The sequence below is a fragment of the Brassica rapa genome, chromosome A03 (assembly GCF_000309985.2).
Source record: "Brassica rapa cultivar Chiifu-401-42 chromosome A03, CAAS_Brap_v3.01, whole genome shotgun sequence".
NCBI lineage: Eukaryota > Viridiplantae > Streptophyta > Magnoliopsida > Brassicales > Brassicaceae > Brassica > Brassica rapa.
Genome location: NC_024797.2, coordinates 22,603,598 through 22,629,640, shown reverse-complemented (window position 1 = coordinate 22,629,640; position 26,043 = coordinate 22,603,598). Strand labels below are relative to the sequence as shown.

Sequence of the window (26,043 nt, the reverse complement as noted above, 5' to 3'; positions counted from 1 at the left end):
TAACTCTTGTTTCCTTCTCCTAAGGTCTCTGACACTGTTGTTGAGCCATATAATGCAACGCTCTCTGTGCATCAGCTCGTTGAAAACGCTGACGAGTGTATTGTTCTCGACAATGAGGCTCTCTACGACATCTGCTTCCATACCCTCAAGCTTTCTGACCCCTCCTGTGAGTAAAAGACTCTGTATATATTAACCTTAATGTAACATTTGGGTCTTGACTTGTTTGTTTTGTGTGATTTGCTAGTTGGTGATCTGAACCATCTCATCTTGGCTACAATGAGTGGTGTTACATGCTGTCTTTGTTTCCCTGGTCAACTCAACTCCGACCATAGGAAGCTCGCTGTGAACCTGATCCCTTTCCCAAGGCTCCACTTCTTCATGGTGGGTTTTGTTCTGTTGACATCGAGAGGATCACAGCAATACAGTGCCTTCAGTGTCCCTGAGCTGACCCAGCAGATGTGGGATGCGAAGAACATGATGTGCGCTGCTGACCCTCGTCACGGACGATACTTAACTGCATCCACTGTGTTCCGTGGAAAGCTGAGCACTAAGGAGGTTGATGAGCAGATGATGAACATCCAGAACAAGAACTCATCCTACTTTGTGGAATGGATCCCGAACAACGTCAAGTCCAGCGTCTGTGACATTGCAACATTAACTCTTATAATATTTTTATAAACTCTTATATACAGATTTATAAGCCTCTATAAAATTTTATAAGACTTCATAACATAATTACCTTTTGAAATTCTACAAATCCTCATAAATGATTTTATAAACCCTTATAAATAATTTTAAACATTCTTATAAATGATTTATAGACCCTTATAAAAAGTTTCTATATATTCATATAAATGATTTTTAAGACCTTATAAATGAAATTACCTTTTTAAATATTTATAAATGATTTTATAAAACCTTATAAATATTTGGTATATTCTTATAAGTGATTTTATAAAGGTTTATAAATCATTTATAGGAATATATATAAACTATTGATAAAGGTTTATAAATGATTTCTAAATTTTCATAAATGATTTATAAACATTTATAAATTATTTATTATCTTTATAAAGCCTTATAAGGATTTTATTATGATGATATAATTTGATATGGTTTCTCTGCCTTTTCTTTATAAAACAATTATATCATTTCTCAGATTTTCTTAGCAAACAGAGGTACATCATTAACATCATCTACAATCAACTAAAGATTATATATATAGACTCGGTAAGGTTCAATCATGATTCATGAGCAAATCTACACTCAAGAACGATTCAACATCCAGAAATATTCTATAATTCACCACAAAACAGCCACAAAGATCGTCTGATCCACATCTAAAGCCGCCTCCGGAGACTTCTCCAACACTCCCCATTCTTCTTGGAGACACTCGCTCTTATTCTTAGCTAAGAACGCAACGATATACAGCAAACTCAATATCCCCACGAACCTCTGCTGCCTCATCTTGCTGTTTTCCACCACATGAGAAATATATATGAACTATTGATAAAGGTTTATAAATGATTTCTAAATCTTCATAAATTATTCATAAATATTTATTAATTATTTATAATCCTTATAAAGCCTTATAAACTGATTTTATAAACTCTTATAAATGAATTATACTTTAATAATATATTTAAAAAACTTTATAGACTGATTTTATAAAGTCTTATTAATTGTTTTATAAACCATTATAAATAATCTTTTATTTATTATAATAATTTACAAACATTTATATTAGAATTATAGACACTTGCTTTATGAATATTTTACTACTAAATGTTTGTAAAGATTTATAAACTCTTGAAAAAGATTTATTAACTCTTATAAATTGTGGTATGAAGATTATTAAACTCTTATAATATTTTTATAAACCCTTATATACAGATTCATAAACTTTTATAAATATATTTACAAAACCTTATAAATGATTTATAAGTTCTTATAAATAGTTTTATAAACCCTTATAAGAGGTTTCTAACATGCAAGATAATATAGATTAGCTAGAACCCAAGCTGCAGCAAGACTACCTTCCTTTCCCTTGTATCAGAACTTTGCAATTGATCAACCTTCTCAGTGGGAAGATAAGGGCCAGTTTCATCCATCCTTGGACCAACAGAGCCTCTCTCACGTTTGTCTAACAGATGCTGGAGAAGGAGGAACATGCGAGTGGTTCCTGTTTGCATTCCGAGGAGCTTTGTTTTCCTTCATTGTTTCGTTTGCAAATGAACATCCCGCATAGAACTTATCCGAAAGACCATCTTCTGGATCTTTAGATTCCACTTCTGCTAACATCTCAACGGCTCTGTCGTAAGACTTCGTGAACGGTTCATCTCCGAACTCAATCTCTGCAGAAGAATCTCTCACAGCATCAATCAGAGATTTAGCTTCTGGGATTCGACCCATACGCATCAAGCAGATGGCCAGGTTGCACTGTTTGTTTTTGTCTGGCTCCAAACACAAAGCTCTCCTATTCATAGATACATAAGTGCATATAAGGAAAAGACTCGCAAGGGCAAACACAAACTAACAAGAACCAAACCTTGTAAGCATTGAGTTGTACTATCAACAATATCTTAAAACCCACATTTATATGAGGTTATAATTTTTTAAAATACAATGTTCACTATCCGAAAATATTTCTCCTAACCAGAACTATTCAAATGACAAGTCTAAATCAACCTTATTTGTTTTTTGAATAACAGAGGAACGAAAATCCTAAAATTACTTGAACCCAGATTTATAAAGGTTTATAATTTTTTGAAAACTCAATGTTCACTATCAAAACTCTTTCTCTTAGATCGACCTTTATAAACCAACCTTCGTTGATTTTTTTTTATAACAGAAAGAACAAATCCAAAATATTACTTGAATCGAACAAAACAAATACACAAATTAAAAACATACCAGTGTGAATCGTGGAGAGGAGCCAACATCTTTGAAGTTTTGAATCGTGATTCTCGTAATTGCTTATCGCTAGATGCGTGAGAGAGAGTGACGATGGAACTCAACGGAGACGACGATGGATCTCGTCGGAGATGACGACATATCTCAACGGAGAGAGAAGAACGATCTCCACAGGGAGAGAGACGATGGATCTCGGAAAGAGAGACGGCGGATCTGACGGAGAGAGAGACGGTGGATCCGACGGAGAGAGAGACGGTGAATCCGAAAGGAGAGAGAAGAAGGATCACGACGGTGGAGAAGAAAGAGACGATAGATTGAAGTGAAGATAAGGTTAGTTTAGTCTTTTACCAATTAATGAATGTGTTATTTATGAAAATGTCCTTTGAGTGGTGGTATAAGTGAAAAGTGGTATGATGTAAAGTGTATAAGTAAAATTTCCCCTATATTTTTAAATGAGTAGGTTAAATATACTTAAAAGATATGTTTAGATTTGTGTAAGATTAGCAAAATCTCAGTTTATTTAAAAATTCATAAAACTAAAACAACAAATGAAGCAGTATTTTGAATATCTTTTACTTTTAGTACCAAAATCTTGAATGTTTAAGCTCGTAATGACAATAAATAATAACTGATAGATTATTAGGTACGTCAGTCAAGTAAAAAACGGAAGTTGTCTCTCACATGTGGAGACAAAGTTTCTTAGGAAAAAATGTATATATACACATCCCACATACCTCAAGCATCTACATCCCACATCTCACTCTTCACCAACTAACGAAACCTAATTCAACATCTCTCTCTCCAACAACCAATCTCTTATTCTTCATTGATCATCTCTCATTAAAAACAAAAAAATTCTTTTGTATATACAAAAAATGAAACAGTTGTCGACAAAAGTGACAAGCAATGCTCATGGACAAGACTCTTCCTACTTCTTGGGATGGGAAGAATACGAGAAGAACCCTTACGACGAAATCAAGAACCCTAATGGTATTATTCAAATGGGTCTTGCCGAAAATCAGGTAAATATATATAACTCCAAGTTTTTAAACCAATCGACAAATCATTAGTCAATCTTTTTTCTTTGGTACTTAATATGATGTTCCTTTGTATGCAGCTATGTTTTGATCTCATAGAGACATGGTTAGCTAAGAATCCGGACGCAGCCGGGCTCAAGAAGGACGGCCAATCCATTTTCAAAGAACTTGCTCTCTTCCAAGATTATCATGGCCTACCCGAGTTCAAGAAGGTAATTAAGTAACTAAAATGGTACCCCTCATATTTCCAAAAATAAATATCTAACTTAAGACACAAGTAATCTAATATGGTTTACCTGTCCACAGGCTTTGGCAGAGTTTATGGAGGAAATAAGAGGTAATAGAGTAACATTTGATCCAAGCAAGATTGTCCTAGCTGCTGGTTCAACCTCTGCCAACGAAACTCTCATGTTTTGTCTAGCGGAACCCGGAGATGCTTTTCTTTTACCCACTCCTTACTATCCAGGGTAATTTCTAACCCCTAACTAATTGTTTAATCTTTACTTTACTTGGCCCCCAAGAAACCGGAACTGACATTTCATTCGCTTATGTGTATACAGATTTGATAGGGATTTGAAATGGAGAACGGGAGCAGAGATCGTACCCATTCATTGCTCGAGCTCTAATGGGTTCCAAATAACAGAATCAGCTCTTCAACAAGCTTATCAACAAGCTCAGAAGCTTGATCTTAAGGTCAAAGGAGTTCTTGTTACCAACCCATCTAACCCACTTGGCACAATGTTGACCAGAAGAGAACTTAACCTACTCGTTGACTTCATTACTTCCAAAAACATTCATCTCATAAGCGACGAGATCTATTCAGGTACAGTTTTCGGGTTCGAACAATTCGTTAGTGTCATGGATGTCTTAAAAGACAAAAAACTCGAGAACAGCGAAGTCTCCAAAAGGGTTCACGTCGTTTACAGTCTTTCCAAAGATCTAGGCTTACCCGGTTTTCGCGTTGGAGCAATATACTCCAACGACGAAATGGTTGTTTCGGCTGCGACAAAAATGTCGAGTTTCGGCCTCGTTTCTTCCCAAACACAGTACCTTCTCTCTGCACTGCTTTCCGACAAGAAGTTCACAGGAACATACCTCAACGAGAACCAGAAAAGACTCAAGATTCGTCAAAAGCAACTCGTGTCCGGTCTTGAAGCTGCAGGGGTTACTTGTCTTAAAAGCAACGCTGGTTTGTTTTGTTGGGTCGACATGAGACATCTCTTGGACACAAACACATTCGAAGCAGAGCTCGAGCTATGGAAGAAGATTGTATATGAAGTGAAACTGAACATTTCACCCGGTTCATCGTGTCATTGTACTGAACCGGGTTGGTTTAGGGTTTGTTTCGCTAACATGAGTGAAGAGACACTCGATTTGGCGATGAAAAGGCTCAAAGAATACGTAGAGTCAACAGATAGTAGGAGATTGATATCAAAGAGCAGCCATGAGAGGATCAAGAGTTTGAGGAAGAGGACTGTCTCTAACTGGGTTTTCCGGGTGTCATGGACCGACCGTGTACCTGATGAACGATGAAATTAATATCATCGTCCCATGTTTAAGGCACAAAAATCTTCATATTTATATAAATAATTCGTTTTTCAATATTTTGGAAAGTGTATTAACATTTTCCAAAATATTTATATCACTATATTCTTTTAAAAAATAACACTATATTCTTTCTCATTTCATATAACTATATTTTATTTAATTATTCATGTATGTGTGCTTCTTTAAGAGCCTGTTGTGATTTTTTTCTTTTGGATGTAAGTGTTACTAGTTAAGTGCACTGGATCCAAGTTTGCGTTTGCAATGGCTATTTAAATATATCCCCTTGTACTGTCAGCGAAAGCTGGCAAGCTGCGTGTGTATGCATATAAATGTAAAAGATAAGTACATCTCATATTTTCGTAAGTTTGATATCTTTTGTAAAATACATCTCATATTTTCGTAAGCTGGCAAGCTGCGTGTGTATGCATATAAATGTAAAAGATAAGTACATCTCATATGTAAAAGATAAGTACATCTCATATTTTGACCAAAAAAATTTGACCAAAAAAAAAAAAAGTACATCTCATATTTTCGTAAGTTTGATATCTTTTGCATTGTACACATGTTGGCTATTGTGAAGCTTGGGCCTCGCCAGAAGTCAAATGGGCCAGCAACAACACCATGTTCCCTATGGGCTGAGTTCGCAACAGGCCCACTCCAGCCTATAACACCTGATCACATACGAAGCATATATAATAGATGTGAGTATGATGATTAGGGTTACGAAAGCAATAAGGAAACATCATAGTTTACAGCAACAAGGATCAGATCAATCAAGGGAGATAAGCAAGAGGAAGGAGACAACAATACAAGATAGATAGCTTAGGCCTAAGACTATTATCTAAGGGTTTTGTTGTATCCTCTAGCTTTGGAGTATTTGGTTCTTTGTAAACAGTTTATCTAGCACACTGAATTGGTGTTGCTAGTGTCTCTTTGATCTAGTGAATTTTGGGAGCAGAAGTTCTCCCACGACACGTACCGCGCCGAGGGCCGGGAAGTCGTTAAATCTCTTGTGTCTTTACTTTCAGTACTAGACCTAGGTCAAGATAACTCCTAACCTAAGTAACCTAAGCTAATAATCTCTACAAGTGGTATCAGAGCTTCCGGTTTTCATCAAGGTTGCTTAGGATAGAGAGAGAGACAGAGGAGGTACAGAATCAGTACCTGCTCAATGGTGAAGTCAAAGGAACGCATCGAGATCGACAGGTTCGAGGGAGATGGTGACTTCGCACTATGGAAAGTGAGAATGCTTGCTCATTTTGAAGTGCTCGGATTAAAAGCTATCCTTACTGATGAGAAGCTTTTAAAGGATGATGCTGACACAAAGGATGAACCAGAGTCTGCCATGAAAGACACTGGAAAGGGACTGGCAGGAATCGTCACGCCAACACCTGCAGTTGATCCTGCAAAATTCTAAAAATCAGAGAGAGCTAAGGACCTGATTGTGCTGAATGTTGGAAACAAAGTCCTGAGGAAAATACAACACTGTGAGACTGCTGCTGCAATGTGGAGTACATTGAATAGTCTGTACACAGAGACTTCGTTACCAAACCGGATCTATCTACAGCTCAGGTTCTATACTTTCAAGATGATTGATTCAAAATCTATTGATGAGAATGTGGATGAATTCCTAAAGCTAGTGGCAGATTTGAACAACCTGCAAGTTGAAGTATCCGAGGAAGTTCAGGCAATTCTGTTGCTAAGTTCTCTACCTAATAAATATGATCAACTCAAGGAGACTCTCAAATATGGGAGAGACACACTGAGTCTAGCTGAGGTCACAGGGGCCGCAAGGTCCAAAGAAAGAGAGCTGATTGAGAGCGGCAAGTTTACCAGGTCAGGTGGAGAAGGTCTGATGGTGGATGATAGAGGAAGATCAAGCCAGCGATCTGGAAAGGGCAATGGAAAATCCTATAAAGGAAGATCCAAGAGCCGGAATGGAAGATCTAAGTCACGCCCTAGGAACAACAAAAGCAACAAAGGATGTTTCATATGTGGTAAAGAGGGCCACTGGAAGAGATAGTGCCCTGATAGGAGATCTTTCAAACCTCAGGACTCAGCCAACATAGCAGCAGAGTCTACGGAACCTCTAATCTTAAGCGTCAGTACTCAAGATACTAAAGATGAGTGGGTCATGGATTCAGGATGCTCGTTTCATATCACACCTGACAAGAGTTTTCTATTTGACTTGGAGGAATTCAAAGGAGGCAAAGTGTTAATGGCAAATAACACTCATAGCAATGTTCAGGGAATTGGAAAGATCAAAATTCTTAACCCTGACGGTTCTCTGGTAATCTTAACAGGAGTCAGGTACATGCCAGATATGAGCAGAAATTTGATTTCATATGGAATGCTGGAAACAGCAGGTTGTCGATATGAAGGAAAAGATCTTACCGTTAATTTCTACAAAGATGATAAAAGGGTTCTTTCTGGGAGATATCATCTGGGATTGTACTATCTTCAAGGGACAGTCTTAAGAGGAGAGGCTAATTTATCTAGAGCAGAGAAGAATATGACTAATGTTTGGCATTCACGCCTCGGTCATATGAGTCTCAAAAACATGTCTGAACTTGTCAAACAGGGATTTATCATTGACAAGGAGGTTAAGACATTGGATTTCTGTGAACATTGTATTATCGGAAAGTCACACAAACAAAGCTTTCCTAAAGCTAAACATGTGACTAATGGGATTCTGGAGTATGTTCATTCTGATTTATGGGGTTCTCCATCTACCCCAGACAGCCTTGCTGGAGCTAAGTATTTTGTTACGTTTATTGATGATTTTTCGAAAAAGGTCTGGATTTATTTTCTGAAGACTAAGGATGAAGTATTTTCTAAGTTCAGGGAATGGAAGGCTGAAGTTGAAACTAAGACAGAGAAGAAAATCAAGTGTTTAAGGACAGATAATGGTTTGGAGTTCTGTAATAAACAGTTTGATGATTACTGCAAGAAGGCTGGAATTAAGAGGCATAGAACCTGCACTTACACTCCGCAGCAGAATGGAGTTTCAGAAAGAATGAACAGAACAATTATGGATAAGGTGAGATGTATGTTAGCCGAATCTGGCTTGGACCAAAGCTTCTGGGCAGAAGCTGCATCTACTGCGATTCATTTGATTAATAGATCACCTAACTCTACGCTGGAATTCAAAATGCCTGAAGAAGTGTGGTCAGGTTATAAACCTGATTTCGGACATCTCAGAACGTTTGGGTGCACTGCTTATGTGCACATAACTGAGGAGAAAACGGGACCTAGAGCCATCAAGGGAGTGTTTGTGGGATACCCCATGGGCACTAAAGGCTACAGGGTTTGGATAGAAAACGAGGGCAGATGCAGAACCAGCAGAAATGTTGTATTCAACGAGGATGAGTTATACAAGCATACTGTTGCTAAAGAAAAGGAGAGCCCAGAAGTAACTAAGGAGAACGAGAAGCTTCGCAAAAAGGAAGCTAAGAAAAGAGTATCTTTTAGTGATGAATTGATCAGGGGACCTTCTTCTTCTGGTGAATCCGAAGTATCACCTGATCAAGGTGGAGAAGATTCATCATCTGAAAGCTCAAATAGCTCTGGTGACACAGAACAGGAGCATAAAATTGAGAGTGAGGATGGTGATCATGCCTCACTGGATACATACGTTCTGGCTCGAGATAGAGAACGAAGGCAGAACGTGAGGCCTCCGTCACGCTACGAAGATGGCAATTTTGTAGCTTACGCGCTCAATGTCATTGCAGACCTAGAGGTTCAAGAACCTAAGTCCTATGCTGAGGCAATGAGAAGTCCACAAAAGAAGTTGTGGAAGAATGCGGCTGAAGAAGAGATGGAGTCTCATAGAAAGAACAGAACATGGGACCTCATTGAGAAGCCTGCAAAGGCAAAACTTGTGGGATGCAGATGGATATTCAAGCTAAAGCCAGAAATTCCAGGGGTTGAGGATGAACGTTATAAAGGAAGACTGGTTGCTAAAGGGTATTCTCAGACAGAAGGAATTGACTACAATGAGATTTTCTCGCCGGTTGTAAAACATGTATCCATCAGGCTCATGCTCAGCATTGTAGTGAATTTGAACTTAGAACTGGAACAGATGGATGTTAAAACTGCTTTCCTACACGGGAGTCTAGAGGAGAGAATCTTAATGGAACAGCCTGAGGGGTTTATAAAGCCAGGGACAGAGAACAAAGTTTGCCTATTAAGGAAGTCTCTGTATGGCCTGAAGCAATCCCCAAGAAGATGGAACCATCGGTTCAACACCTTTATGAAGGATCAGCTATTTGAACGTTGCAGTAAGGACCTTTGTGTCTACATGAGAGATGTTCAAACAGATAAGGCTATCTACCTACTCCTATATGTCGACGACATGTTGATTGCCTCAGGAAACAAAACGGTGATCAAAGATCTTAAGGAGAAGCTAGGTGGAGAATTTGAGATGAAGGATATGGGAAAAGCCTCAAGGATCTTGGGCATGGACATTACAAGGGACCGAGAGAAAGGAACCCTAATCCTATCTCAGAGCAACTACATCGAGAAAGTTCTAAAAACGTTCGGAATGCAGGACGCTAAGCCTGTGATAACACCTACTGCATCACATTTCAAACTAAGAAGCCTTACAGATGACGAGTGGAAAATGGAGGCTTCTCAGATGGAAAGGATTCCCTATGCCAGCGCCGTGGGGAGCCTAATGTACGCCATGGTAGGCTCTAGACCTGACCTAGGCTTCGCAGTAGGCTACGTATGCAGATTCATGAGTAAACCAGGAAGAGAACACTGGAAAGCTGTTCAGTGGATTCTAAGGTATCTAAAGGGAGCAGTAAATTCGAATCTAACATTCAAGAAGAATTCTACACTCCTAGTGGAAGGATACTCAGACTCAGATTATGCAACAGACATGGACAGAAGGCGCTCAGTTACAGGATATGCATTCAAGTTTGGAGGAAACACTATCTCATGGAAATCATGTTTACAATCAGTGGTTGCTCTATCTACCACAGAAGCAGAGTACATGGCCATGAATGAAGCAGCTAAAGAAGCAATGTGGCTAAAAGAAATATGCGCTGAACTAGGATTCAAACAACAGGGAATCAAACTCTACTGCGATTCTCAAAGTGCCCTAGCTCTAGCAAGAAATCCAGTCAACCACGAAAAGACAAAGCACATAGCTACCAAGTTCAATTTCATTCGAGACCTAGTGGAAGCAGGAGACATTGTTCTAAACAAGATTCACACTAATGTCAACCCTGCAGATTTCCTAACAAAGACGGTACCTGGTCAGAAGTTCCAGCTTTGCTGTGAGCTTTTGAATGTGAACTGATAAGACTGGAGACGCTCCAGGTGATTCATAGTTGAAGAGGTCCACTCTCGCACAACACAGACAACAAACTCAAAGGTCAGTATGTGTGCAATTGTGAATCTAAATCAACAGGGAGTGTCAATAAAGAACAAGGAATCACCTGGAGGATAATGAGAATCGAGAAAGAGTACTCGATTCAGGTGGAGTAACCGGGAACCACCAGACATTCCCATACAGGAACAGACTCAGATAGGGCATCAGGGTCTGGTAACTTAAGAGAGGCACCATAAATGGAATCTTTCAGAGACAGTAAATCTACATGGAGCCACAAGATACAAATATTAGTAACAAGTTTGTGGAGTGTTACGAGTCACAAGAGTAATTCCGAAGTGGCTCACCAACAGAACGTGACAGTGTCTGATTAATCAAGGGATTTCAATAAAGAAATCCAGACAGCTCATCATCGAGCTGAGTCGACTCCTGAAATACAAGAGAGGAGTCAAATCAACAGAGGATTAACGTCATTGAAGATAGTTCCGCTGAGTCAGGGGATTACCTGATCTACGAAAGAGGTGGAGCTCAGGCATGAGCTCAAAGACATGTCGGGATCTCAGCTGCATCCGAAAGAGCAATCTGGGAAGACATGCAAAATATGCCACAGGTTAGCTACACGCTAACAAGATCTGTTCAATATTCTTAACAGATGATGCTACTCACTCGAGACAAGGAGAGAGTAGATGTACCTGAGGATATTGAAAGAAAAAAGGTTGACGGAGTCAGCTTTCATCGCCACGGAGAAGTAAATCGCCTTGCGGCGAAGAGACTTCAATTGGAGGAGATAGAACGAGGAGATGCGACGCCATCGTGGTGGAGCTAGCAAGATCTTCTTCAATCGGAGCGACGTTTGCGAGGTGGAGCAAACGGAGATCTCTCTCAAGGTGAGACCGAGTCCATTTCAGTGGAGAAGGTTCGCGAGAGAGAGGAGAGAGAGGAGAGAGAGTCATACTGACTCGTCTTTCTTCGATCAAGACAAAGAGACAAGGAGGAGCTGGGCTGTCGGCAACAAGATTTGCCGGATGGGCTATTATTGGGCTCGATTCAAGCTGGTGGAGATTTGTGAAGCTTGGGCCTCGCCAGAAGTCAAATGGGCCAGCAACAACACCATGTTCCCTATGGGCTGAGTTCGCAACAGGCCCACTCCAGCCTATAACACCTGATCACATACGAAGCATATATAATAGATGTGAGTATGATGATTAGGGTTACGAAAGCAATAAGGAAACATCATAGTTTACAGCAACAAGGATCAGATCAATCAAGGGAGATAAGCAAGAGGAAGGAGACAACAATACAAGATAGATAGCTTAGGCCTAAGACTATTATCTAAGGGCTTTGTTGTATCCTCTAGCTTTGGAGTATTTGGTTCTTTGTAAACAGTTTATCTAGCACACTGAATTGGTGTTGCTAGTGTCTCTTTGATCTAGTGGATTTTGGGAGCAGAAGTTCTCCCACGACACGTACCGCGCCGAGGGCCAGGAAGTCGTTAAATCTCTTGTGTCTTTACTTTCAGTACTAGACCTAGGTCAAGATAACTCCTAACCTAAGTAACCTAAGCTAATAATCTCTACAAGTGGTATCAGAGCTTCCGGTTTTCATCAAGGTTGCTTAGGATAGAGAGAGAGACAGAGGAGGTACAGAATCAGTACCTGCTCAATGGTGAAGTCAAAGGAACGCATCGAGATCGACAGGTTCGAGGGAGATGGTGACTTCGCACTATGGAAAGTGAGAATGCTTGCTCATTTTGAAGTGCTCGGATTAAAAGCTATCCTTACTGATGAGAAGCTTTTAAAGGATGATGCTGACACAAAGGATGAACCAGAGTCTGCCATGAAAGACACTGGAAAGGGACTGGCAGGAATCGTCACGCCAACACCTGCAGTTGATCCTGCAAAATTCTAAAAATCAGAGAGAGCTAAGGACCTGATTGTGCTGAATGTTGGAAACAAAGTCCTGAGGAAAATACAACACTGTGAGACTGCTGCTGCAATGTGGAGTACATTGAATAGTCTGTACACAGAGACTTCGTTACCAAACCGGATCTATCTACAGCTCAGGTTCTATACTTTCAAGATGATTGATTCAAAATCTATTGATGAGAATGTGGATGAATTCCTAAAGCTAGTGGCAGATTTGAACAACCTGCAAGTTGAAGTATCCGAGGAAGTTCAGGCAATTCTGTTGCTAAGTTCTCTACCTAATAAATATGATCAACTCAAGGAGACTCTCAAATATGGGAGAGACACACTGAGTCTAGCTGAGGTCACAGGGGCCGCAAGGTCCAAAGAAAGAGAGCTGATTGAGAGCGGCAAGTTTACCAGGTCAGGTGGAGAAGGTCTGATGGTGGATGATAGAGGAAGATCAAGCCAGCGATCTGGAAAGGGCAATGGAAAATCCTATAAAGGAAGATCCAAGAGCCGGAATGGAAGATCTAAGTCACGCCCTAGGAACAACAAAAGCAACAAAGGATGTTTCATATGTGGTAAAGAGGGCCACTGGAAGAGATAGTGCCCTGATAGGAGATCTTTCAAACCTCAGGACTCAGCCAACATAGCAGCAGAGTCTACGGAACCTCTAATCTTAAGCGTCAGTACTCAAGATACTAAAGATGAGTGGGTCATGGATTCAGGATGCTCGTTTCATATCACACCTGACAAGAGTTTTCTATTTGACTTGGAGGAATTCAAAGGAGGCAAAGTGTTAATGGCAAATAACACTCATAGCAATGTTCAGGGAATTGGAAAGATCAAAATTCTTAACCCTGACGGTTCTCTGGTAATCTTAACAGGAGTCAGGTACATGCCAGATATGAGCAGAAATTTGATTTCATATGGAATGCTGGAAACAGCAGGTTGTCGATATGAAGGAAAAGATCTTACCGTTAATTTCTACAAAGATGATAAAAGGGTTCTTTCTGGGAGATATCATCTGGGATTGTACTATCTTCAAGGGACAGTCTTAAGAGGAGAGGCTAATTTATCTAGAGCAGAGAAGAATATGACTAATGTTTGGCATTCACGCCTCGGTCATATGAGTCTCAAAAACATGTCTGAACTTGTCAAACAGGGATTTATCATTGACAAGGAGGTTAAGACATTGGATTTCTGTGAACATTGTATTATCGGAAAGTCACACAAACAAAGCTTTCCTAAAGCTAAACATGTGACTAATGGGATTCTGGAGTATGTTCATTCTGATTTATGGGGTTCTCCATCTACCCCAGACAGCCTTGCTGGAGCTAAGTATTTTGTTACGTTTATTGATGATTTTTCGAAAAAGGTCTGGATTTATTTTCTGAAGACTAAGGATGAAGTATTTTCTAAGTTCAGGGAATGGAAGGCTGAAGTTGAAACTAAGACAGAGAAGAAAATCAAGTGTTTAAGGACAGATAATGGTTTGGAGTTCTGTAATAAACAGTTTGATGATTACTGCAAGAAGGCTGGAATTAAGAGGCATAGAACCTGCACTTACACTCCGCAGCAGAATGGAGTTTCAGAAAGAATGAACAGAACAATTATGGATAAGGTGAGATGTATGTTAGCCGAATCTGGCTTGGACCAAAGCTTCTGGGCAGAAGCTGCATCTACTGCGATTCATTTGATTAATAGATCACCTAACTCTACGCTGGAATTCAAAATGCCTGAAGAAGTGTGGTCAGGTTATAAACCTGATTTCGGACATCTCAGAACGTTTGGGTGCACTGCTTATGTGCACATAACTGAGGAGAAAACGGGACCTAGAGCCATCAAGGGAGTGTTTGTGGGATACCCCATGGGCACTAAAGGCTACAGGGTTTGGATAGAAAACGAGGGCAGATGCAGAACCAGCAGAAATGTTGTATTCAACGAGGATGAGTTATACAAGCATACTGTTGCTAAAGAAAAGGAGAGCCCAGAAGTAACTAAGGAGAACGAGAAGCTTCGCAAAAAGGAAGCTAAGAAAAGAGTATCTTTTAGTGATGAATTGATCAGGGGACCTTCTTCTTCTGGTGAATCCGAAGTATCACCTGATCAAGGTGGAGAAGATTCATCATCTGAAAGCTCAAATAGCTCTGGTGACACAGAACAGGAGCATAAAATTGAGAGTGAGGATGGTGATCATGCCTCACTGGATACATACGTTCTGGCTCGAGATAGAGAACGAAGGCAGAACGTGAGGCCTCCGTCACGCTACGAAGATGGCAATTTTGTAGCTTACGCGCTCAATGTCATTGCAGACCTAGAGGTTCAAGAACCTAAGTCCTATGCTGAGGCAATGAGAAGTCCACAAAAGAAGTTGTGGAAGAATGCGGCTGAAGAAGAGATGGAGTCTCATAGAAAGAACAGAACATGGGACCTCATTGAGAAGCCTGCAAAGGCAAAACTTGTGGGATGCAGATGGATATTCAAGCTAAAGCCAGAAATTCCAGGGGTTGAGGATGAACGTTATAAAGGAAGACTGGTTGCTAAAGGGTATTCTCAGACAGAAGGAATTGACTACAATGAGATTTTCTCGCCGGTTGTAAAACATGTATCCATCAGGCTCATGCTCAGCATTGTAGTGAATTTGAACTTAGAACTGGAACAGATGGATGTTAAAACTGCTTTCCTACACGGGAGTCTAGAGGAGAGAATCTTAATGGAACAGCCTGAGGGGTTTATAAAGCCAGGGACAGAGAACAAAGTTTGCCTATTAAGGAAGTCTCTGTATGGCCTGAAGCAATCCCCAAGAAGATGGAACCATCGGTTCAACACCTTTATGAAGGATCAGCTATTTGAACGTTGCAGTAAGGACCTTTGTGTCTACATGAGAGATGTTCAAACAGATAAGGCTATCTACCTACTCCTATATGTCGACGACATGTTGATTGCCTCAGGAAACAAAACGGTGATCAAAGATCTTAAGGAGAAGCTAGGTGGAGAATTTGAGATGAAGGATATGGGAAAAGCCTCAAGGATCTTGGGCATGGACATTACAAGGGACCGAGAGAAAGGAACCCTAATCCTATCTCAGAGCAACTACATCGAGAAAGTTCTAAAAACGTTCGGAATGCAGGACGCTAAGCCTGTGATAACACCTACTGCATCACATTTCAAACTAAGAAGCCTTACAGATGACGAGTGGAAAATGGAGGCTTCTCAGATGGAAAGGATTCCCTATGCCAGCGCCGTGGGGAGCCTAATGTACGCCATGGTAGGCTCTAGACCTGACCTAGGCTTCGCAGTAGGCTACGTATGCAGATTCATGAGTAAACCAGGAAGAGAACACTGGAAAGCTGTTCAGTGGATTCTAAGGTATCTAAAGGGAGCAGTAAATTCGAATCTAACATTCAAGAAGAATTCTACACTCCTAGTGGAAGGATACTCAGACTCAGATTATGCAACAGACATGGACAGAAGGCGCTCAGTTACAGGATATGCATTCAAGTTTGGAGGAAACACTATCTCATGGAAATCATGTTTACAATCAGTGGTTGCTCTATCTACCACAGAAGCAGAGTACATGGCCATGAATGAAGCAGCTAAAGAAGCAATGTGGCTAAAAGAAATATGCGCTGAACTAGGATTCAAACAACAGGGAATCAAACTCTACTGCGATTCTCAAAGTGCCCTAGCTCTAGCAAGAAATCCAGTCAACCACGAAAAGACAAAGCACATAGCTACCAAGTTCAATTTCATTCGAGACCTAGTGGAAGCAGGAGACATTGTTCTAAACAAGATTCACACTAATGTCAACCCTGCAGATTTCCTAACAAAGACGGTACCTGGTCAGAAGTTCCAGCTTTGCTGTGAGCTTTTGAATGTGAACTGATAAGACTGGAGACGCTCCAGGTGATTCATAGTTGAAGAGGTCCACTCTCGCACAACACAGACAACAAACTCAAAGGTCAGTATGTGTGCAATTGTGAATCTAAATCAACAGGGAGTGTCAATAAAGAACAAGGAATCACCTGGAGGATAATGAGAATCGAGAAAGAGTACTCGATTCAGGTGGAGTAACCGGGAACCACCAGACATTCCCATACAGGAACAGACTCAGATAGGGCATCAGGGTCTGGTAACTTAAGAGAGGCACCATAAATGGAATCTTTCAGAGACAGTAAATCTACATGGAGCCACAAGATACAAATATTAGTAACAAGTTTGTGGAGTGTTACGAGTCACAAGAGTAATTCCGAAGTGGCTCACCAACAGAACGTGACAGTGTCTGATTAATCAAGGAATTTCAATAAAGAAATCCAGACAGCTCATCATCGAGCTGAGTCGACTCCTGAAATACAAGAGAGGAGTCAAATCAACAGAGGATTAACGTCATTGAAGATAGTTCCGCTGAGTCAGGGGATTACCTGATCTACGAAAGAGGTGGAGCTCAGGCATGAGCTCAAAGACATGTCGGGATCTCAGCTGCATCCGAAAGAGCAATCTGGGAAGACATGCAAAATATGCCACAGGTTAGCTACACGCTAACAAGATCTGTTCAATATTCTTAACAGATGATGCTACTCACTCGAGACAAGGAGAGAGTAGATGTACCTGAGGATATTGAAAGAAAAAAGGTTGACGGAGTCAGCTTTCATCGCCACGGAGAAGTAAATCGCCTTGCGGCGAAGAGACTTCAATTGGAGGAGATAGAACGAGGAGATGCGACGCCATCGTGGTGGAGCTAGCAAGATCTTCTTCAATCGGAGCGACGTTTGCGAGGTGGAGCAAACGGAGATCTCTCTCAAGGTGAGACCGAGTCCATTTCAGTGGAGAAGGTTCGCGAGAGAGAGGAGAGAGAGGAGAGAGAGTCATACTGACTCGTCTTTCTTCGATCAAGACAAAGAGACAAGGAGGAGCTGGGCTGTCGGCAACAAGATTTGCCGGATGGGCTATTATTGGGCTCGATTCAAGCTGGTGGAGATTTGTGAAGCTTGGGCCTCGCCAGAAGTCAAATGGGCCAGCAACAACACCATGTTCCCTATGGGCTGAGTTCGCAACAGGCCCACTCCAGCCTATAACACCTGATCACATACGAAGCATATATAATAGATGTGAGTATGATGATTAGGGTTACGAAAGCAATAAGGAAACATCATAGTTTACAGCAACAAGGATCAGATCAATCAAGGGAGATAAGCAAGAGGAAGGAGACAACAATACAAGATAGATAGCTTAGGCCTAAGACTATTATCTAAGGGCTTTGTTGTATCCTCTAGCTTTGGAGTATTTGGTTCTTTGTAAACAGTTTATCTAGCACACTGAATTGGTGTTGCTAGTGTCTCTTTGATCTAGTGGATTTTGGGAGCAGAAGTTCTCCCACGACACGTACCGCGCCGAGGGCCGGGAAGTCGTTAAATCTCTTGTGTCTTTACTTTCAGTACTAGACCTAGGTCAAGATAACTCCTAACCTAAGTAACCTAAGCTAATAATCTTTACAGCTATGAATTTACTCACATTGATTTACTTTATTTTGAACTTTTTCAACATTTATTAAGTTAAGTTGGTATATATTTTCAGCTATCCATAATACATGTATACGTGTAATACTTTCTCATTTTGATACATCATACATTCTCATTTGACTGCAGTGATCACTAACTAACGTAGGTTAGAGCATATACAGTCTTGGAAATTGAAAAACAAAACACATGACTGATTTTAATTGGTTAGAACGTTTAGTGGCTTTAGTACATAACATCCCACCCCTAACAGGATTTTCGTTAATTGCAATTTTTTAATTACATGCTATGTTGTGGTACATTACATCAAAGATCATATGATTTTATGCAACGATTGTTAGAAACTTACATACGCTATATCAGTCAATCATTCTGTTTCTTTTGGTTGGAGAAACCTATATGTATAATCATTTGGAAAGAATATTTATTTTCTCATCAGTAGTTATTTCATTTTGTCAACTTCTCAATAGTAGCAATTTAAGAATCTAAAATCCAAAATTATCAATCGAAACTATCAAATATCATAGACATAGTATCCTAGTTTATTTTTATCGCTTAATTTCATTATTTTTTTAACATCGGTTAATCATATATATATACCGGTCAAAGATTATGATACTAATTAATTATGTAGAATTGCAAACTCAATACAATAAACAATAAATATTACTTTTTCAGAATACTCTCAAAACAATAAATTATTCGAAATCCCATGTGCGTTGTTGGGTCTACGACGAACGAAATAATCAAAATCATACAAATAAAATAAAATATCAGTTGTCAATTTTCTATGAAAACAAATCTAACAACACATCTAATATCGATTCGGTTCCCTACTGTATGAAATGCGGAGAAACCGCATGTAACAACAGAAAAGTCATTACATGTGAGGAGCATTATTTTGGTCGTCGACCCGTATAACATAAAGTATTCTCCAGGTAAAAATAATAATATAGACACGTTGAAATGATTTTGAGAATTTTGGTTGATATTCGTATCTTTAGAGAATTTTGCAAACAGTGATGTTCTTAATTGCATACGACCCATCCAGAAGTTGTCATCTCTATCATCGACCATACGTATGGTCTTTTACTCAAGAAACTTTTTTAATTAAATTTTGAGATTTGTGAGTTAGTCTCGATAAGATTTAGATCACAAATATCTATAACAAATCACAATCTGGTCGGTTGTTTTTATAAAAATAGAACAAGATCGTAGATTCACATATAGGGAATTATCTCCTGTCATTGTTTGACATTTGTCCAAATTCTTAATGGCACAGTTTCATTTTTGAAAAGAAAAAAAGAGAAAGAAACACATTTTAACATATCAAATTTGAACAAAGAATGCAGTCACGTGGGCTTCATGACCGCATGCCATAACTTTCTCATGCTATGAGCCTATGACTATGCAGTGACTGATGACATTATAGTCTATGCATTAGACCATGATTAACCCGAGTTTTTAGAGTGGAATTTTTATAGCTTCGGCTAACAACTGTTTTTTAGCTTTTAACTAAAAAAACTACAAACCGTCTCTTAAATAAAAGATATAAAAACCGACTCTTAACCAAAAAGTATAAAAAAAATGTTAAATCTTAAATTAAAAACCTTAAATTAAGAGTTCGGGTTAGTCATGCTCTTAATATAATTTTTCAGCCAAAAAAAACGACTCAGGAATTACATATTTATTGCGAAAGTAACGAGCCCATTTCAGTGATTGGGCTATAAAAAGTCTACTGAATTTTTGTGCGTATAAGTTTAATTTTTATCTTTACTGTATTACAAGTTCTTTTTCATTAACCACCTAACCAAAATCCGATTTATAACTATAAATCATTAAGATAATTATTAACAAATCTATGCTATTATTTGAAAAGTATTTTTTTTCTGATTTATCATATTTCAACAATTATAGGATAAGTCATTAGTGTAATATTATTATTTAAAACTATATGTTAATATATCTATTTGTCATGATTGGGATAAAAAATATATATATATATTAAAATTATAGAGATAATATAAACTTAATTAAAATTCGTATATAGTTCAATCTAATTTTGAATAAAAATTTAAAACTAAAATTAAAATTTGTTAGGTATATTTATCAATTCGCAAAGGTACTGATTCTCATCAAGTTTAAAAGAAAAACTAGATCTTGACCAGTGCTTTCCAAAGATAAAATATTTTATGAGGAAATTTTACTAATAATTTGACAAATATTTTGTTAGTTCTAATAATTTACCATTAGTAGATTTAGAGAGTCAATAAACTCTGTCAGCCACGGGAATCGAGTCTTTTTGGACCCTTTGTTCCCACATCTTTCTTAGTTTAGGTGTCAAAAGATTGGTAAAACTTCTAAGAGTTGGCATAAACTCGCATTGATAATGAGGACATCTCGGTACTCCTCCCTCAAATAGCATCGCTTCTATATACTGTTTCATGCACTCCACACAGAATTGATGACCGCATAAAGCGATGGAATGCATCTGATGAATTTCAAAATCATTGTTAAAACATATACGGCAAGTCTTCTTCTGAGAAGGCATACTATTTTTTTCCTGAGGGCTAAGGATCGTTCACGTTATATGACTTGAATTTAATATAGGTTATTTCTCAGAATAGATTAAATCCACGTAGGATTATAGTTCTGAATAATTATCATTAATTATTTGTCATTAAATAACAAAAAAACAATCAACCTTATCTTTTATTGTATTAAAAAAAAGTTTTGTATTTATCCCAAGATTTTCTCCAAAAACATTGACAAGATAAAATAAAAAATACTTATAAAATCTAATAAAGGGAAATTTTAATTTCTCATAAATATATAACATCAAAACAAATATAATATGTAACTTAAGAAAAAATACAATATTTAACTGAATTCGTATAATTGATATTTTCTTTGTTTTAAAAAGACATGTGTTCTAAAAGAATTGGTCCAAAAAATATATTTCTGTTTTCTACATATTTTAGTAAAAATAGGTCAAAACCAAACCAAACCAATCAAACTCAAATTGATCCAAAACCGAAGTATATATTCTAATATTTGGTTTAAAAACTTGTGAACTCAAACTCAATCTACAAAACATTTCTTTGTCAAAAAATAATATATATAATTTTAAACATTTATTATATCATCATTTTCATCAATGTTCATACATCTTTGATAATGAAAGATTATATCTAAAATATCTTTAAAAATATACTTTTAACTCTCATCTTTCTTATCTCATAGTCATGGTTAGATATCAAAGAAAGCAGCAACACCTAAGGATTCGAATTTGATGGGTCAAAATCAAAGTTGGATATATATGGCTTACAATAATGAGGAGATGTCATAAATGCTTCATATAAATTTAGATTTTTGCTTCAAGACAAGGGAAGAGGGTTGAAAAAGATCTCAGGACCATTTGATTCATTAAAGACACTACACATGCATTTACAATAAACTGGAGAAATTGTGAGTGAGCTTTCAGTTTCTCCCTTCTCAGCATAATTTATCATCAGGAAGTCCCCACACACACATTCATACCTTAGTTTTCCCTCTCTGTCTCCTCTCACATGTAATGTCTTCTTGCATCGTAACAGTTACCACATTCAGTTACGGTCCAAACAGGGTCGGCTCAATGGTATCATGGACCCTGGGGTAAAAAAAAATTTAATTTCCAAATTATTATTTTTTTTAAAAAAATTCCAATAGATATATGTTTTTTTTAAATACCAGAAGTATTTTTAAAAATAAATCTTCGGAAATAAAAAAAAACTTTCATATAAAAAAAATTGAACTTTTTTCTTATTTTTAATATAAAAATACATGTATTTTTAAAACAAATCAGATCATTCTCTATTAAAAAATAGGAGGACAACGGATTGGGCCCGGAGAGGTCGCACCGCTCGCCCCCCTATCTAAGCCGGTCCTGGGTCTAAAAGGATAAACCAAGGTGAAAACAAGAACTCACAGCCTCATATCAAAATTTCTATCAAAGGGTAAAAGTAATGCAACTCGAATATTTATGGGCAGAAAAAAACAACAACTTCAAGAGTTGCTTAAACCAGTAAAGACTGAACTCGTAGTTAGTTGCCTTGTCCGAATCAAAGAAGAGGGATTAAAACACGTGATTAACACCATCTCTTTGCCTTAAAAGACACGCTTGCCCCTCCATGAACTTAAACCCGTCCTCGGGAAGTCTAATTACTGAGGAGATCTTCTTCATCTACTGCCGGAGATTTCTCTGTCACGTCTGATTCCACCGCAAGCTGTTCCGAAAGAGGGATCTTTGGGACCTCGGTGAGGATCTGAACGACTTCTCTCATCATCGGCCTCGCCACCGCCTGTTCTTCGACGCAAAGCATCGCAACGTAGAAGACGTGCGTTACTTCGTGGACGGGTACAGAAGAGAGTCTATGATCGATAACTTTGAGCACACATTCTTTGTTCGAATCCGTCATGCTTCGCACCCACTGAACGATATCCACGCCGTCTCCGAATTCTCCGACGGGTTTCCTCCCGGTGACGAGTTCCAAAAGAACAACACCGAAGCTGTACACATCGCTCTTCTCATCTACCTTCAACGTATACGCATACTCTGCCCATATAACAAGAACACATACTAGTTATTACATGCCAGTGTGAGTAAAAGGAAGGCAGTAAGTAGTAGTAAGTACCTGGAGCGATGTAGCCGTAGGAGCCGGCAATCGCAGACATACACTCAGAAGTACCGGAGTCTTGTAAGAACTTGGCAAGACCAAAGTCGGCGACATGAGCTTCAAAGTTGGAGTCTAGGAGGATGTTGTTGGATTTGACATCTCTGTGAACGATCAGAGGAGAACAGTCATGGTGGAGATAGCAAAGACCCTTGGCTGCTTCAAGAGCAACCTTGTAACGTGTGTCCCAATGCAAATGACCTCCTTTCTTCCCATGAAGGACCTCTCCAAGGCTACCGTGGGGCATGTACTCGTACACGAGGAGATTGGTTTCATGGTTAGCGCAAAACCCAAGCAGCCTGACAATGTGCCTGTGTCTGATCCTACCTAAAGTCTGAATCTCGGCGTTGAACCCATGATCATGAGAAGATCCGTGCGACATTGTAGCTAATCTCTTGACCGCTACTAGGTCTCCGCTAGGCATCACGCCTTTGTAGACAATCCCGGCGCCGCCTTTGCCTATGATGTTGTCTTCCTTGAGACAGACCAAGACGTCATCGCAAGTGAAGTCTAGTCTCTGGAAAGCAGTCAATCTCCAAGCCTTGGACTCGGCGGCGTTTCTCAAGGACCTGGCTTTGACTATGGCAGCTATAGCAAACACCATGGAACAGAACAGCAACCCGAGGACGAGTAAGAGCTTTGTAGTAGCGGATAGAGGTCTGACATGATGAGGCTGGTTGCAAGGACCCAAATAGGGACCGCAAAGATCAGAGTTACCCAAGAAGGATGTGTGATTAAAGTAACCGAACTGTCCAGTGCTGGGAACCAAACCGGAGAGGTTGTTGTAAGAGAAATCAATAGATGTTAAACTCTGCATTGACGATATCGTCACAGGGATCGAACCGACGAGATGGTTTCTGGAAACATTCAAGTAATTCAAGATCCTCATGCTTGTGATCTCGTTAGGGATCTCACCTGAGAGCTCGTTACGGCTCAGGTCAACGTACGTCAGCAGCTTACAGCGGCTGATCTCCGGCGGGATCCCGCCGGAGAACAGATTGTGGCTAAAATCCAGCTTCGAAAGCTGCTGAAGCCTCCCTATCTCTGAGGGAATCGCACCGGAGAACTTGTTACCGTCCAAGAGTAGTTTCTGGACGCCGGAGAAGCTCCCGATGGCAGGCGGTAACGGACCGGAGAGTTGGTTATTCGAAAGACTGATCTGACCGAGGTTAACAGACACTCCTCCGCTTATCGGTAACGGTAACTCTCCCGTGAGGTAATTGTCTTGGAGCTCCACTTGAGATAACTCGGGTAAACCGAAAAGCCCGTTGGGAATCGACCCGTTAAGGAAATTCTGACCCATCCGGATCCGGGTCAAAGACTCGCATTTCCCAAGCGAATCAGGGATCGAACCGAACAAGAAGTTGCCGAGCGTGATCAACGTCACTAACCGGTTACCGAAGCACATATTTGGCGGCAAAGTTCCCGTGAGTTTGTTGGAGGAGAGGTCAAGAATCACCAGCCTACCGTTCTCACCAAGCTTCCGAGGGATGCTTCCGGTGAAGTTGTTCTCCCACAGCTGCAACACCTCGAGCCCCGGCATATCGCCGATGAACTCCGGTATAGCGCCGTACAGCTTGTTCCTGAACAGATTCAATAGCGTCAGATTCCTCAGCTGCTCGAAACGAGGTGGGATCTCTCCGGTGAACATGTTGTTAGACAGATCCATCGATTTCAAGCTCGAGATCGTTCCCAGCTCCGGCGGTAACGTCCCCGAGAAGGCGTTTACTTGGAGGAAGAGCGTGTCGAGCCTCCGAAGCCTCCCGATCTCCGGCGGAATCTCTCCTCTCAACCCGCAGTTCGCGGCGTCGAGCCTGAGGAGTTCCGATAGGTTTCCGATCTCCGCCGGAAGACCGCCGTCGAAGGCGTTGAAGTATCCGATGTAGAGCTCTCGGAGAGTCGTCAGGTTTCCGATCTCCGGGGGGATTTTTCCGGCGAGTTCGTTGCCGGAAACTGCTAAATACTCGAGAGCAGGCCAGCTTCCGTACGCCGGCGGGATTCTTCCGGCGAAGTAGTTCCCGCCGAGGTGGAGGTGACGGAGCTCCGTCAGGTTGGTGATGGAGACGGGCAAGTCTCCGGTTAAGTTGTTGTTGTACAAATCGAGGACCCGGAGGTTCACCAATCCGGCGGAGAGCTCGTCGGGGAACGAGCCGTTGAAGACGTTGTTGGAGAGGTTTAGACGGCGGAGCTCCGAGAGGCTGGCCATCTCCGGGGGGATGTGGCCCGAGATCTGGTTAGCGGCGAGGGAGAGGTTTCGCAAGAGAGGTAAGTGAGCTACGGAGGAGGGGAGAGTCCCCGAGAGGTTGAGGCCGGATAAGTCGAGGGAGATCACGTGACGGAGAGAGGCGTCGCACGTGACTCCTGTCCATAGGCAGAAGCTTGTGGAGAGGTCCCATGAGGCGAGAGGCGAGTGTTGTTGGTCATTTTCGTTGCTGGTGAGGGAGGATTTGAGTGAGAGAAGAGCACGGAGCTCGGAGAGTTGATGAACGGCGGCGAAGGAGTGTGAAATGTGGAGGAGAAGGAGGAGGATGAGGAGAAGTTTCATGGCTCTGTTTGTTTCTCTTTCTGTGTTCGGTTAGGGTAAGGTTTAAAAAGGGTGATAGTGTGGTGACTGGTGAGGGTAAGTGGAAGTGGAAGACGATGAAAATGGCGTGTTTTTTAATTGTGAATTATTTCATTTTTTACTTCTTTATTTATATCATCAATGGAGGGAGTTTTTTTTTTAAAACTTTCATTAGAAATAAGAATCTAAATACATGAACTCTTATTAAAAAACAAAAGAAAGTTAGAGAAAAAAAATATAAATTTGATGAGAGAATGTTATTTGACCCTAATCTAGTATCGAAATCGAGGTGCGATTAGTTAGACATTGAAATAGGCGTGAGATAGGTGTCGAATTCGATCTCAAAAACTCTGCAATCAAGTGAGCAAATGAAAGAAGAGATATTTGAGATGATTTGACCAAAAAAAAAATGAAGATATTTGAGATGATAACAATAGAGACGAGTATAAAAGGAGAAAGAGGCGAAAGCCACGACATTAACACGCGCATATATCCATTTAAACATCGAG

General features: G+C 40.0%; 4 protein-coding genes across 5 annotated transcripts; 2 read left to right on the top strand and 2 right to left on the bottom strand.

Moving 5' to 3' along the window:
• Window positions 1-6: 6 nt before the first annotated feature.
• On the top strand, window positions 7-3,354 carry LOC117133056 (tubulin beta-4 chain-like; the record flags this gene model as incomplete). The annotated part of the gene is made up of 2 exons (XM_033289087.1): window positions 7-166; window positions 245-3,354. Coding segments are annotated over 2 exons (594 nt in total), but the record flags the coding sequence as incomplete, so codon positions are not given.
• On the bottom strand, window positions 1,198-3,141 carry LOC117133055 (protein POLLENLESS 3-like). The gene is made up of 2 exons (XM_033289086.1): window positions 2,914-3,141; window positions 1,198-2,476 (listed from the first exon to the last, which is right to left on the bottom strand). The coding sequence occupies exons 1-2, from the start codon at window positions 2,940-2,942 to the stop codon at window positions 2,134-2,136; spliced, it is 372 nt and encodes a 123-aa protein (XP_033144977.1). The 5' UTR covers window positions 2,943-3,141; the 3' UTR covers window positions 1,198-2,133.
• Window positions 3,355-3,768: 414 nt separating the features above from the next.
• On the top strand, window positions 3,769-5,535 carry LOC103860626 (1-aminocyclopropane-1-carboxylate synthase 9). Its single transcript, XM_009138268.2, has 4 exons — window positions 3,769-3,935; window positions 4,031-4,162; window positions 4,257-4,417; window positions 4,511-5,535. Exons 1-4 carry the CDS (start codon window positions 3,789-3,791, stop codon window positions 5,481-5,483), a joined length of 1,413 nt encoding a protein of 470 aa, XP_009136516.1. The 5' UTR covers window positions 3,769-3,788; the 3' UTR covers window positions 5,484-5,535.
• Window positions 5,536-22,038: 16,503 nt separating this feature from the next.
• Window positions 22,039-25,769, bottom strand: LOC103860625 (leucine-rich repeat receptor-like serine/threonine-protein kinase BAM2). 2 transcript variants are annotated; one of them, XR_004456901.1, is made up of 3 exons: window positions 22,933-25,769; window positions 22,405-22,853; window positions 22,039-22,372 (listed from the first exon to the last, which is right to left on the bottom strand). XR_004456901.1 is itself a non-coding variant. In XM_009138267.3 (2 exons), exons 1-2 carry the CDS (start codon window positions 25,514-25,516, stop codon window positions 22,456-22,458), a joined length of 2,982 nt encoding a protein of 993 aa, XP_009136515.1. In that variant the 5' UTR covers window positions 25,517-25,769; the 3' UTR covers window positions 22,205-22,455. The 2 variants fall into 2 exon arrangements, 1 of the variants encoding a protein (XP_009136515.1); XM_009138267.3 differs by having other exon boundaries at window positions 22,205-22,853.
• Window positions 25,770-26,043: the final 274 nt, after the last annotated feature.

Excerpts from the sequence above, each read along its gene's own strand:
- LOC117133055 (XM_033289086.1), bottom strand. The coding sequence starts at position 2,942 with ATGTTGGCTCCTCTCCACGATTCACACTG. Across the intron at positions 2,477-2,913 it reads CCTCTCCACGATTCACACTG|GAGAGCTTTGTGTTTGGAGC; the intron begins GTATGTTTTTAA and ends ATCTATGAATAG.
- LOC103860626 (XM_009138268.2), top strand. The coding sequence starts at position 3,789 with ATGAAACAGTTGTCGACAAAAGTGACAAGCAATGCTCATGGACAAGAC. Across the intron at positions 4,163-4,256 it reads GCCTACCCGAGTTCAAGAAG|GCTTTGGCAGAGTTTATGGA; the intron begins GTAATTAAGTAA and ends ACCTGTCCACAG. Across the intron at positions 4,418-4,510 it reads CCCACTCCTTACTATCCAGG|ATTTGATAGGGATTTGAAAT; the intron begins GTAATTTCTAAC and ends ATGTGTATACAG.
- LOC103860625 (XM_009138267.3), bottom strand. The coding sequence starts at position 25,516 with ATGAAACTTCTCCTCATCCTCCTCCTTCTCCTCCACATTTCACACTCC. Across the intron at positions 22,854-22,932 it reads CTACGGCTACATCGCTCCAG|AGTATGCGTATACGTTGAAG; the intron begins GTACTTACTACT and ends TTATATGGGCAG.